General features: G+C 42.0%; 2 protein-coding genes across 4 annotated transcripts in view; one reads left to right on the forward strand and one right to left on the reverse strand.

The window, feature by feature from the left end:
* Positions 1-391: 391 nt before the first annotated feature.
* MINDY4 (MINDY lysine 48 deubiquitinase 4) overlaps positions 392-14307 on the forward strand; it is a 103560-nt gene continuing 89644 nt past the window's right edge. The window contains exons 1-4 of one of the 3 annotated variants that reach the window (XM_045004376.1): positions 5657-5791; positions 8881-8954; positions 10802-11079; positions 14066-14185. In XM_045004376.1, coding sequence (XP_044860311.1) covers positions 11002-11079; positions 14066-14185 — 198 coding nt within the window. In that variant the 5' untranslated portion in view covers positions 5657-5791; positions 8881-8954; positions 10802-11001. Of the gene's footprint in view, positions 411-5655; positions 5792-8880; positions 8955-10801; positions 11080-14065; positions 14186-14307 lie in introns of those variants that run through there. The other 2 variants (XM_045004378.1, XM_045004377.1) reach the window with 2 other exon arrangements.
* Positions 2210-5251, reverse strand: LOC123363432 (uncharacterized protein F54H12.2-like). Its single transcript, XM_045004379.1, has 2 exons — positions 4759-5251; positions 2210-4040 (listed from the first exon to the last, which is right to left on the reverse strand). The coding sequence occupies exon 2, from the start codon at positions 3422-3424 to the stop codon at positions 2594-2596; it is 831 nt and encodes a 276-aa protein (XP_044860314.1). The 5' UTR covers positions 3425-4040; positions 4759-5251; the 3' UTR covers positions 2210-2593.

Genomic DNA, 14307 nt, shown 5'->3' on the forward strand with positions numbered 1-14307 from the left:
ATGATTAGCTAATAGAGTTGATGAAACTTAAAACACACAATGACTAAAATATCTACTAACAATATTTATAAACAAAGATGCAGCATTTAGTAATAACCGATACTTACAAGTACAAACCAACGCATAACGACCGGCAAACGTAGAAACTCTGTTTGAAACACGTGAGCTGAGAGGCTTCGAGGTGATCAGGCTCGGTTACGGGTGTACACAGGATACACAGGATTCGTTTTTCTTTCTCCTCTCTCTGCCTGCACATGGCAGGCAGGCCTAAAGTACCAACTATGACATCATAGAAGTGTCATAGGGGACGGGGCCCAAAACCTGTTTGTGTTCCGTTTCTGATTGGCACAAGCAAAGTTTACACCAAGTAGGGGAGCAGGTGCCTTAAAGTCTGGCTTCGCCCCCAAAAGGTGAGGAAATGCATATTGTTTTAGAATGCGTTCAACACTGAATGACAAAAGAAGAGGCCAGGGCAATACCGGTATGGGCAAGTTTTACAGGATGCAGACAGGAACTCATCTCAACAATCAACACATCACTGAGTTTATGTTGGCAGGCCCGAAAACGTATGGGTATAAGCTGTCGGGAGGAAAGGCCTGTATGAAAGTCAAAGGTATTACCCTAAACATAGCAAACTGTGAAAAGATCGGCTTTGACAGTTTGAAAGATTTAGTCCTGGACTATTTCACGGGTCTGCGAGAAAACACCTAAAAAAAGATAGAGGTGCAGCAGCCCTCTATCGTAAGAAACAAAAATCAGTGGCAAATAGAGACAAAAACCCTTAAAAAAAATACAGAAAGTCCTTTACAACAAGAGGGCTCTAGGAGAAGGGTTTAAAACCCTGCCCTACGGTTTTTGAAAAATGGATACGAGGTAGAAACACCCCTTTTCTGCAATTCTTGCAGGGCCTAGCAACTGCGGGAAAAGTTACTTTATAAAAAACGTGTTGGATAATGCCAAACAAACACTGTCTGTTATGCCTGAGAATACTGTGTGGTGTTACAGTTGTTAGCAACCTCTGTATAAAGAACTGCTCTGTAAATATGCATTTATCAATTTTATGGAGGGGCTGCCTGATGCTTTTGACGATGACTGTTTGTTTCCTACTAATAAAGTAAACATGATTATATCATAGACGATCTGATGAACTCTGCTTGTGAAAGCGATGAAATTGAGAAAGCCTTTACCAAGTACGTGCATCACAGAAACCTGAGCATTATGTATATGGTTCAAAATGTATTTTGTCAGGGAAAAAAAGAGTCGCATGATTAACCTAAACACAAAGTACATGGTTCTGTTCAAAAACCCCAGGGATAAATTACAAATCGCTACGCTCGCTTGGCAAATGTACCCCGGCAAAGCTCAATTCTTTCTAGAAGCTTTTGAGGATACTACCAAAAGAAATTATGGCTACCTGGTGGTGGATTTAAATGCTTCCACACCAGAAGCTTATAGACTAAGAACTGGTCTTTTCCCTCCAGAATGGCCGGCGGTTTATACTTTGAAAAGAACAACAGCAGGGTATAAAAAGAGATGAAATATTGGCAGGCCTCTTTTTAACAGCTGGGGCTGCTGACCGAAAACATGTCTAGCTGCGTGAAGAGAAACCTGAGCCTTTCAAAATTACTTAGCAAATCGTCCCCACAGCAGAGGAGGGCTATACTGTGTTCAGCCTCTGACAACCTAGTAGCAGCCATCTCAGAAATAGCGCTCAATACCTTAAAAGGAAACGTACCTTTGACACAGAATCAAGTGCGCATGCTGAAAAAGAGACGCACACTTATAAAAACTTTATGTAATAAAAGGGTTTCACTTAAAAGAAAGAAGCATCTGTTAAAGCAGTCTAGGGGGTTTATCAGACCTCTGTTAAGTTTTGCTATCCCTCTGATAACGGGGTTTTTAACTCATCGATAATGGAGTTTGCAGAAAAAATGTACCTGGTGCCCAGCCACCAGTTGGGGCAATTAAAAACGAAAATTGGCTAAAAAAGCCAAATGGCTCAGTATGTAATGTTTTTTACTTTATAAAATTTTTAAAACTGGTAATGTTTTACTTTAAATAAAACATTTCTATACTTTTTTAAAAAAAAAATAATCTGTGACCTTTTTCTCAATTGGTCATTTTTTTAAAATAAAAACAAAACAACAACAGCAAAACACCAAACATCAAGTGTCTTTAAACCCCTCACTCGGGGTGCTTTATTGGGTAACATGGCTATGCAAATCATTGCAAGATACATGTCTGGGCTTGTTGAAACATGTTTTGAGTAAGGTTAGGCATGCTCAAGAATTTAAATTTACTTTTTACAAAATTCATCACCATCCGGTCGTTTTTCACTAAGTCGTTAGAATACAATTTTAAAATCCAGTCAAAAGATAAACCTTTGCTACGATGATGTAAGAAAGACAGGCAGTGATAGCCACAGATGACGGAGTGGGGGTCTTGTAATTGTCTATTGTGAAACACGTCTGTGGCGTTTTTGTTTAAAAATTTCATAATGCTTTTAGGAAACACCACACTGTTTGGGGGGTGCCCATATGAATCAAAACACTCTCCACGGTTACGCTCCGCCAGATACAAGGCGAGCCAGTGTTCACCTGGTTGGTTGTGTGGATGCGTGTTCACCACCAGACCTAGGGGTCTCTGAGACAGCTTTCCTCCAAGGAGCCAATTGCAAGGGAACGCATCTAAGAAATTCTTTTTCGTGTAAGGATCCGTTGATAAGATACATGAAAGCTGCACGGTGTCCACATTCATATATAGTCAAACAGAACATTTCTCCTCTGATTATCTCTATGACATAGTCAAAAACCCCATACACAATCATATTGACGGTGACCGTTAAAGCCTTCCCAAAACGTATTTCTGCTCTCAGGTTCCCGGTTTTAATCAGGGAGTAGTGATTGGCGCATTCCTGGTCGGGAGACAGGTCAAAGGCAAACGAGGTGTAACCCTGTGCAAACTCCTCACGGTCAATTAACAGAGAACGATCTTTCATGTGTTTACCAGCCGTCTGTACCAAATTCATGTATTCTCTCACGCAGTGTCCTGCCTCGAAGTCTGGTTGCAGAGGCTTGGTTGGTATCTGTTCACCATCCACATACAAGGCCACAAAATTAATATTGTAATGTTTAAAATGAAAGGGATTTTTAGCGTAACTTCTGCGAAAGGCATCATTATCCACAAACCCTAGGACAAGCATTTTGGGTAACTGTCCCAAGAACAGGTTCTCCTGGTTACTGACTCTGCTGCCCGCGGGGATGCTAAACACTTTCATTCCCACACGGCCCACGGAGTATTTAGCATTATCGGTAAGCAGGACTTCCGTGTGCCCCAGACGGACACTCGGGGCCACCCGTACTTTCTTCACAAAAAGGGACGCTGATATAATGCACAGTTTAAAGCCTTCAACCGCACTGCCCATTAAACAGAAAGCGTCTTTACTGCAAGTCAGTTTAATTTTCACATCCACTCAGTTCAACAAAAGTTTTTCTTGAAAAAACAGGCTGCTGGGTAGATGACCCAGCAGCTCTACCGTTCTGCTCTGGGCTGTCAGCTTTGCACACCTCACAAACCCTAGATTCCCTCCATCCAACTCTGTTTCTTTGTGCTGTCCGACAGTGTCTTTGTAAACAGGTCAGTGGAAAATTGTGTGGCGAGGATGTCATTGCTGTAAATTAGCACCGATTCTATAAAGGCCCTTTAAGGGTTACAGTTGTTGCTTTTGGCTTATGAGGCAGTTTCCCAGTGTAACATCCAACTGACTGAAAACAGAGGCCACGGGGTAATTTACCAGACCCACCTCGGCATCCACGGCGAGTTCAGTTCCGTCTCCTTTTACAATCTTGCAACACAGGTACAGCAGCGTGTTGTTTAAATCCATATAATCTATGCCATTCCCTGCTATAAAAAGGTCAATGGGGGCAGACTCCGTAACGGCCGATAGAGGCGGCACCTCAATGTAGATGCTTTTCTCAATGCTGGTCTGCATAGGGGCTATTTGGAACAAGTCTAGTTCGGATTTGGTGCACTCTTCAGACCTGCAGAGAACAAAAGCCATATTGATTAAAATATGTCTCTTTTACCAGACAGAGCGTGTCTCCTCTTTCGCCCAGGCTTCCTCTTGGACTTTCGCTTATGGATGGACCTGTGTCAAAGCCCTTCTTTTAAAGGGTTTTGGGGGACCTGTGCATCGCGAGTATGACATATTTCTCTTTCTCTTCCTCCTTTTAATGTACACCAGCCCCGATCCTTCCTGTGAAGCTGTATTCCTCACCTTCTCCAGAACAGCACGGGAGACAAGACCTACCACGTCTTTAGCTATGTTTTGAGCAGCATTTTCAGGACGAAACCCATCCTAATTGGTAGAGGACAGCGGGAAGAGTTTTTAGAGGGGTCACACAACCCACTTCCAGATGGGTCACCCCCGCCTCAGAAGTCACCCTGATTTGTCAAATCTCCTCTTGGGGCAGTTCTTTCAGGACGAAACCCATCCTGATTAAGATCTCCACTCACCACCCTCTGCCAGAGGGGTCACATGACACACCTTGTTTCCAGTCATGTGGCCGCCTTGACCCCGGAAGTAATACCCCCATGGGACGGGACTTCCAGTGACAGGTGGGAGGGACTAGGGGATCAAGGGGTGGCGCTTAAGGGGCCAACAGGCGGGGTTAGGGTTTGATTGATGATACGGCCCTTATAATACTACTATAAGTCATGGACATTGAGTCTTCACATACAAACATTGCCAAAACGTACCATTCACTAAGGGACCAGCTCATTCTGGACATACATGTACAGTACCATACATATAGCACACAAGGTTTTGTGAACCCTGTATCTTGATAATCCCTGCTCAGGCCATCTACCATGGCATAGGTAAGATCATCATCCCCAGAGGTTTCATCTCCTTCAGGCCCACAGGAACCTAATCAATTCACATTAAACCACATGATCTTCTCACCTAGCAACAAGACCTCTGACAGGGCTGTAACTAGGGCAGGGCGAGCATGACAGGCACACAGGGCACAAAGCTGGGGGCAGCGTCAGTTGAACAGAGGGTGCTCAGCCCACCTGCAGGATTTGACCCAGCAGCATCAGCCACAGTGCTCAGCATGCTCCCCGTCCCCCAATACTGGAAAAATGCCATGAACTCCATCTTAGGTCCCTAGCCTCCATTTTAAAATAAGTGTCACTTCACCATTGAAAAATTGCAGGCTGTATACTAATTGGAAGTTGTGGAGCAGATGATTGCTACAAGTAGAATGAAGTACGCCCACGAAGTATCTCTGGGCTTAGCATGCCCAGTAGAAAGTTAAAATGGAAACAACTAAAGATTGCTATAGGCCTAAAGGTTACTTAGGGTCCCACAGCTGAAGATATGGGTCACTAAATGCTACAGAGAAGCTAAAGGTTACTGGGGATTGTTAAAACTGTTGGATACACATAGAGCAAAAATAGGCTAAAGATAAAACGTGAGACTAAAGGGTGAGATCTGGAGCATGCTCAGTAAAGGTCTCGGTGCTGATAGAATAGTATATCAGGCAGTCAAATGAGATAGTTGAGAGAGAGATTGGAAAGCTGACGAGCAGGCAGAAGAGCTGCTGGAAGGATCGAGGAGACGACCCTTAGGGGTTCTGAGGAGAGAGTGACAGTTTAGAACCCTGAGAACACTGCTGTAGAGAGCATCCACCGCTGCAGCCGCATCACCAGCAACTCTAGCAGCCACAGTGTCGTAACACCAGCTGCACCCATACGTCTACGGCAGCAATACAAATAACCAACAGAGGAAGTAAGCTTGCTATTAAATTACAGTATATAGTGTACCATAGTTTAGTAGTAGTAGTATTATGTATAAGAGTGTGTGTGTGAGAATTAAAGTTTATTCATTAAGGTTCACATAGGAAAATTGCAAAGTACAAAGTAAGCACTGCTGTCTGAGACCCGTTACAGATTGGCCACCTACTGCGGATTGTATCCATGTAGTGTCATTTGAACTGTACATCACTGCAGTTCAGATGCTCAGACTTACATTAAGGAATTGTGTCTGATATTTACTTTTAGATTATAGTGTAGTACTGATTATTTAGTTATATTAATAAAAAGATACTTTGTTGTGGAAAAGAATACTGCCTGTGGCAAACATTTTATCAGATGTTTATATCTGTGTCCTTTGGTGTTTGTTTAACTGTCCTGGAAACCCATACTTTGGGAGGGATAGATTAAGGGGGCAATGAGGTTATTCTAGGGGTTCTGCAATCCATTTTTTTGGGATAATACCCCTCCCCGTAGGATCAGGCCCAGTGACTTTGGCTGGAGCAGGCTCTCCCCACAGGGCTAGGACCACAGCGACAGGCAGGCAGGGCACTAAGTACTGCCAACTGCTGAAGTGTGAGTCAGATATGCCCCCTGCCAACCCAGCCCACCCTCTGCAGTCCAACAGGGTGGAGGGAGGCGTCACTCCGTTTTTACAGCCGCAGGTTATGGAGCTGGCGGGAGCAAGTCCACCTTGCCAGCAGCAGTCAACTGCCCCAGCACCTGCAGTGGGGGCTGAGCTCAGACTGTGTGACCGTGAGACCAGCAACCATGGGGCTGGAGCAGAGCAACCAAAGGGAGCCAAAGGAAGGTGGTTCCACTCTGCACTCGGGGAACGTGGGGAAACTGACATGGCTGCAAAGGCAGGTTTCCAGGTGGCGAGCGCAGTGTGACCGGGCTGCTGAGAGACAGGTGCCCAAGGGGGATCAGTACTGCAGGGAGTGCCTCAGGGAGCATCTCATGGCAGCTAGGCTCCACAGGCAGAGGTTCAACTTCAGGAAGTGTCCACTGAGCAACTTTGGGCAGAGGCAAGAGTGCGTCAGGGACACAGCTCTGAGCTGTACTGCCCACCCTGCCTGGGGAGCACCCAGCCCAGTGTTGGGGAGGTCTGGATATTGGGGGGAGCATCCCAGGAGGATAGGGTGATGGGGACCATTCCCTCGGTGGAGGGTTGGATGCATGTGAGGGGGCCCCACATCAGGCAGGGCTCCCCACCGTTGCAGGCAGGCTCGGCAGCCACGTTCTCCGGGTGCTTAGTCCAGCCGCGCACAGAAGTCAAGGTGGCAATACACCATGCTATGCCACCCTTATAGTAAATTAATGTTAACAATTAATGTTTTGACTTATTTTGCTAATTTAAAATGACCTTGGTAGACATTTGCCAGTGTTGAAATGAAAGTTACCGTATTGATTTGAATAAAACCTCATTTTTTAAAAACAGATGTACAGGTAGTATATATATTGTGTGGATGTGGCCCATGTAACATAGAGAGCTGCGTATGTGGTCCACGTTAGTAAATAGGTTGAGAACTATTGCCTCAGCCTCTCATAACAACTAGTGGCAGCTCCTCTGGCTCAGACCCCAACACCACATGGCATCTCTCTGGAGGAAGGTAGCCACAGAAACACTGATCCAGTTTGGGAGCTTTTCTGTGATGGGGTAGAAAAGCTGGAGATAATGATATTCTGCCTCTGAGAAGTTGGCAGCTAAAAATTGTAACAAAACATCATGCCCAATGGATCTACCCCACTCACCCCATGCAGATTATAGGGCCGGTTCTAAATCCTGTGAGGGCTAGCTATTGACCAACTCTTTTAAACAGCCCCAAGCTATTTGTGTTTCAGCTCTGCATCAGGTCCACTTAGAGAAGCAAAAAGAGCTACAACCTCCTGGTTATAATAGAAATAGAGCTTTTTCTTCCACTGAGCTCCAGGAAAGAAACATCAAGAAAGCTAACAAAGCAGAAGTCTACCACTCTCTCAATCAGGAGATGGGGAAGACAGGGGACAAGGGAGAAGGCAATGGCTACTAGGCAGACTCCTGGAGGACAAGGTCTACTCCCATCTTCTCTTGTTTCTGCAGGCTCCTCCTCCCCAACATATCAGCTTTGAAAATGCCCATGTTCAGGATTATAGGACCTACTTCAAAGGCAGCATGGAGTCAGGTAGTGATAGACAATTACGTCAGCAAGCAGGCGGGTAGCTCACTATGCTCTCCTGTATGCAGAGGCACTAATCTCTGGGACTGCTGTATCTGTCATAATGTTTAGCCTGTGGCCCTATATTTGATTTGGCAGGAGAAAAACAAACAATGTACTTGCAGATCATCTCAGCAGAAACAGCACTCAGATGCATAAATGGTCCCTAAAGGACAAGCTGGTTCAGACCAACTTCTGCAGCTGGGGTCCACCAGTTGTGGACCTGTTTACAATGAGGTCCAACAAGAAGCATTGCCTCTTCTGTTCCAGAGCAGGCAGTGCCAGTATCTCTATCAGACCCTTTCTTTCTGCACTAGGGAAGAGTTTTGATACATGCTTTTCCATTGGTCCATAAGGTAGTAAGAAAGATACACCAGAACAGGGTAAGGATGATTCTTCTTTGAGTGCTTACTCATTCACTCCATGTTAGGTGTGTGCATGCCACATGCACCGTTGCCAGAGATTTTTCCCTCAGTGGTATCTGCTGGGCTGGCAATAGTGCCCTCTAGAGTTGCACACTCATGCACTAGTATAAGGGGCACTGCCGGCCATGGACCCTCTCAGTTTCTTCTTACTGCCCATGATGGTTGCTGGAAAAGGTTGGAATTGGAAAAGGTTCAGAAAAGGGCTACAAAAATGGAATGGCTACCATATGAGGAGCAATTAATAAGATTGGTACTTTTCAGCTTGGAAAAGAGACGACTAAGGGGGGATATGATAGACGTCTAAAAAATCATGACTGGTGTGGGGAAAGTAAATAAGTGATATTTACTCCTCATTACACAAGATCTAGGGGACACCAAATTAAATTAATAGGCATCAGCTTTAAAACAAACAGGAAGTACAGTATTTTTTTCACACAATGCAGAGTCAACCTGTGGAACTCCTAGCCAGAGGATGATGTGAAGGCCAAGATTATAACAGGGTTCAAAACAGAACTAGGTAAGTTCATGAAGAATTGGTCCATCAATGGCTATTAGCCAGGATGGACAGGAATGGTGTCCCTAGCCTGTTTGCCAGAAGCTGGGAATGGGCGACAGAGGATGGATCACTTAATGATTATCTGTTCTGTTCATTCCCTTTGGGGCACCTGGCATTGGCCACTGTCGGAAGACAGGATACTGGGCTAGATAGACCTTTGGTCTGACCTAGTATGGCCACTCTTATGTTCTTAGGACCCCTCTTGCTTTGGCAAGTCTTCCCTGTGGTTTTTGGACTCTAATTCTTTGTTGTTGTTTTTAACATAGTTTTTAGTGTTTACAGATATTGTAGTTAGAGCAGTATAAAGTCGTTGTCTATGAAATTTTAGTTTGTACCAACTTCACTATTTTTTTTTATGTAGCTTGTTGTAAAACTAGGCAAATATCTAGAAGAGTTGATGTACCCCTTGGAAGACCTCTGCATACCCCCAGAGGTATGCGTACCTCTGGTTGAGAATCACTGATCTAGAGTATCAATCTGTTTAGGGAAGGGGCCCTCTGTACATGGTCAATTATAATGTACAGCACACCAAGTGAAGGCACATCCACAGAAAAGTGAAATGGAAGTTATTTTTTGGCTTGCGTAAGACAGCAAAATGTGGCATGCCAACCTTGATTTCATTGTGATACTCTGAAATTCATCTTAATGCATGTTTTATTATGCATTTTCTCTACAATCAACTATGAAAAATTGTTGTATTTGACGCCCTTCAACTCACCTCAGAATTTGTAATAGAAAATGTATAGCAGCCTACATACAGTGTTCATGTTTTACTAAGATCTTACAAGGGTATTTCCACTGCCGAACGCGCCCACCTCTACAGAAGCTGCCAAGGTAGAAAAATTCAGCTTCCATCTTACCTTACTAGTTTCTGGTGTTTGAAAAGTGAATCATTTGCTGCTACAATATGATTGCAAACAAACAATCTCTCTACTCTGTATTTCGCACTGGTGGGACTGTTGCCACGCTACCGTGAGTAGTTCTGGTGCCCACAATTCAAGAAGGATGTTGAGAAATTGGAGAGGGTTCAGAGAAGAGGTGTGAGAATGATCAAAGGATTAGAAAACATGCCTTATAAGAGACTCAGATATCCATCTATTTAGTTTAAAAAGAGAAGCTAAGGGGGTAATTTGATTACAGTCTTAGTATCTACATGGGGAACAAATATTTGATAATGGGCTCTTCAGTCACGCAGAGTTATTCCAATGGCTGGAAATGAAGCTAGATACATTCAGCCTGCAAGTAAGGAATATATTTTTGCCAGTAATGGTAATTAACCACTGGAACAATTTACCAAGGACCATGGGTGATTACCCATCACTGATAATTATTAAATCAAGATTGAATGGTTTTTTTTTCTAAAATATATACTTTAAGAATTATTTTGGGGAAGTCCTATGGCCTATTTTATATAAAAGGTCAGACTATATGAACACAGTCATGCCTCCTGGCCTTGGTATCTATGAAATTGTTCCTTTAGGATGCCTTCAAGAATGTTAATAGCTTCATGTTGTCATATGTAATAAGCGTACCTCTTAAATGTCAACATTGACATTAGAGTTTAAGGTGTACCTAGAAAAGTACTCACTAAAATGGACACATTTTCATTAAATATGTTGGTAAATAATTTAGAAAATCTTGGGTAAATTGAGATTTGAGTATTATGATCCAAAGTTGAGAATGGTTTTCTTGGAATCTCATGTTTACAATATATTGAACTTTAATTGAAATATTATGCACACTGGTTGCATACTGAGTGTTAACACAAGAGCTGTTTTCAGCTGCATGAAAAATCTGCTCTCTCACAGTGGGGAGGAGTTCTCTGGCCATCTCTGATGACATACAGTCTCCATGGCAACAAATCCATGACAACGCAACAGAGGAGGGTACTGCAGGCTGCAATTTGAGCTGTCTGCTTCAGGAATGCAGTGGTTAATGGCTGTACCGAAGAGCTAGGAAGTCAGCAAATTTTAATGACCAATTTTGATCAAGTAAAGAACACCCCTGTATGTTTTGGAATAAAATGGATAACTCTTTTGTGGAAGAAGTGGCTGCATCTTTGGTTAGAGAATTTCTCAGCAGAAAGGTAATTTTGTCTCATTTTGCTCCAGTCAATGCATGTGCGAGACCCTAGCAAAACAACACATGAACAGCCCACCAGTCATCTGAAAGAGATTAAGGGATGCTAGGGGAGAGGAAATAATTTTTCCAGTTTTTGGGCGGTTGTATCTAAATGGTAACAAGCTACTAGAATAAAAACAATAGACTACATTTCCCATAAGGCATTTCTTTAATAGTAACACTTCTGAATACGGAAGTTGGGTTTTATCTAGCTTAAGAAACATGACTTTGCATATAACAATCTGTTTTGTTGAAAATGCCCCCATCAACATTTAAAAAAAAGGTTATGGAATATTTCTGGGGGCTACTGGGAAGTGTCCATTCTGATGCTGTCCAAATATTAGGTGTCCCAAACCTAATAGAGATCAAGCAGTCAGAATGCATGTAGGGAGCAGGGGAATACAGAGAAACAGCACAATCATGAATTACGCATAGAGAACTGATTTTGTCAATGTAAAAAAAATCCCATTCTAAATTTAGTTTTCAAACATTCATGCAGCTCCCTCTGGAAAGTTTCAAATACTAAAGGGAAAACTGAAATCCTGATAAGGATTTATTGAAAAACTAGTTTTTCTGGAAGCCCCATTTAAAAATTCTACTCCATGTAAGGCATTATGGAGCACTCTAAATAATGTTCTTGGTGCTCATACCAAACTTAGGCTCAGAAATCAAAAATCCTATTTTCAGAATCATAGAATGATAGGACTGGAAGGGACTTCGAGATGTCATCTAGTCCAGTCCCCTGCACTCATGGCAGGACTATTATCTAGACCATCCCTGACAGGTGTTTGTCCAACCTGCTCTTAAAAATCCCCAATGATGGAGATTCCACAACCTCCCCTAGGCAATTTATTCCAGTGCTTAACCACTCTGACAGTTAGGAAGTTTTTCCTAATGTCCAACCTAAACCTCCATTGTGGCAATTTAAGCCCATTGCTTCTTGTCCTATCCTCAGTGGTTAAGAAGAAATTTTTTTTTCTCCCTCCTCCTTGTAACAACCTTTTATGTACTTGAAAACTGTTATATCTCCTCTCAGACTTCTGAGTTAAGGGCCTAGTTCGTAGGGATTATAGAAAGCACTACCTTTATACATCTTTGTACTATCCACTCCTCACCTCATAATATTCTCCATCTGCACTGATGCCTATTAGAGCTATAATTTTGGTATATGGGTTGAGATAGTTAGGATTCCAGGATCCAGATGCTGTTCCCATCCATGGGAATTAGTTTTAATTCTCTATTTGCCTTATGCTATCAACTCTTTGTTTCAAAGCACAATAGACGTTATCTGCTAGGATGACATTTTACCAAGATGTTTGGCTAAAAATACTGCATTGCTTTTTAGATTAGATGTGTACATAGAACACTTAGCGAGCCACTATTAAAATTATCAGTTTAAACTGAGCAGCGGGATGTGGCAGAATGGGCAAATACAAGACTTGCTTCAAGGTCCTTCACATCCAAAACCTAGAACCTGTGCCAGATTCATCTCCCTTCATCCCTTCAAGATTCATCTCTTCTCTTCTTCCATTAAGCAAGGGACACATTACAATTGAAAAGAGGCTGCTTTTATTTCATTTCTGCCATAGTGCTTTTTCTGTGTTTATGTGACTTTCTATGGAGCTACTTCATAGCTCAAAAGCATGGTGTCTGCAGCAGAGAATCATTCACTAGCAGTTTCGCCACACATCATTGTGACTGAAGCCAGCCACTTTAACTCCTTATAGCAGTTTCTCAGCGTAACTATCAAGTAGGAATCTCAGGTCTCATGAGAGCAAAGTAATTTGTTTTGCTGGATTTTAGCTTCAACTTTCCCATTGTTTACACTAAAATTGGGATTCATCTCCAAAGCTAACATTTCAGTGCAATTTTGTATGGAGTCTTTCTAAAGCAGAGATTTTATAAGATATTCATATATAGATCTAATATTTGAATCTTGTCCTGGGACTGCTGTTAATCATTTTTGTGTAACCTTTTAACTCAACCTGATTCATAAGTTCACTAAGTAGTTTAGAAAGAGGCTTCATATAACTAAAAGTGGTGCTTTGCTTCTCTTAACTGGAGAAAACCACAAGAGTTCTGTGGAAGTGTACATTTTGAAGTTTTGGATTGGTTTTTAGCCTGCTTTAAAGTAGTTACCCATGTTTTGAAATACACTGTTAAGGTCTCTTCAGATCAATTCCAACTTTTTATGTTTGACAAAAGGTAATACATTACAAAGCAGATTCAAGTTATTATTTACTAATGGTCAAATACTTTCTGAAAATATTCAACAGCTTGTGCAATGCAGGAGGAATATGAGGACTTCTAGACAGTCATTATCAGATGTCATGCATGCCTGATTGACCTTTGAACATACAATACAGCTTGTTTTCTACACATGAGACCTGATCAGTGGAAGTATTTAGACTATAAAAACATAAGCTACTGTTTCAGATACATTTTATGAACTCTCAGCATCCTCTTAAAGATTTTCATCTGCTGCCTAAATATTCTGGGAATTTATATTCACAACAGGCCTAGTTTTCACTAGTACTATCAGCAGCCCCATCAGATATTAATGAGATTCTTAAATTCAGCACCTATGAAAAAGTCAAGCCACTGGTATACATATTTCATAACCAAGCTTTATTGATTTTTTATATATTGTGAGCCTATAGATTTTATTCCCGATGTAAAAGCACTGTAGCCATGCTTTAAGCATCACCTTGGAAAATGTAACCATTGTGTTTGCAGGCTTCCCTTGATTAATTATAAAAAGTTTAGATAACACAGCAATAGTTACATTATCTAAGATAATAATAGGAAGTTTAAGCATTAGTGCTGTATGTGCTGTACCATTTATAGCAAGCTTCAAATTAGGTATGACCTATTGAATAAAGATGTTGTAAACTTTAAAGTTGTACTATGTTTCCTGCAGTATTTCTAAAATTGACATTTCTTCCCTTGAGGGTTTAAAAAAGACAAGTGCCATTATGGACAGAGAATTTCCACGTACTGCACTTAGCATCAACAATAGAAATGAACTGCGAAATGTTTTGCATCTACAATCTTTGTACAAACAAAACAAGGTAAGGGAATTTTCAGTTTTGTACTTAAGTGACCAAAAGTTGTATGTTATTACATGTTAAAAGCAATCTTAAAAAACTGGTCAGACAAGAATCATCATTGCTTTTCATGCTCAGCTTTGTAC

Source organism: Mauremys mutica, chromosome 2 (genome assembly GCF_020497125.1).
Source record: "Mauremys mutica isolate MM-2020 ecotype Southern chromosome 2, ASM2049712v1, whole genome shotgun sequence".
NCBI lineage: Eukaryota > Metazoa > Chordata > Testudines > Geoemydidae > Mauremys > Mauremys mutica.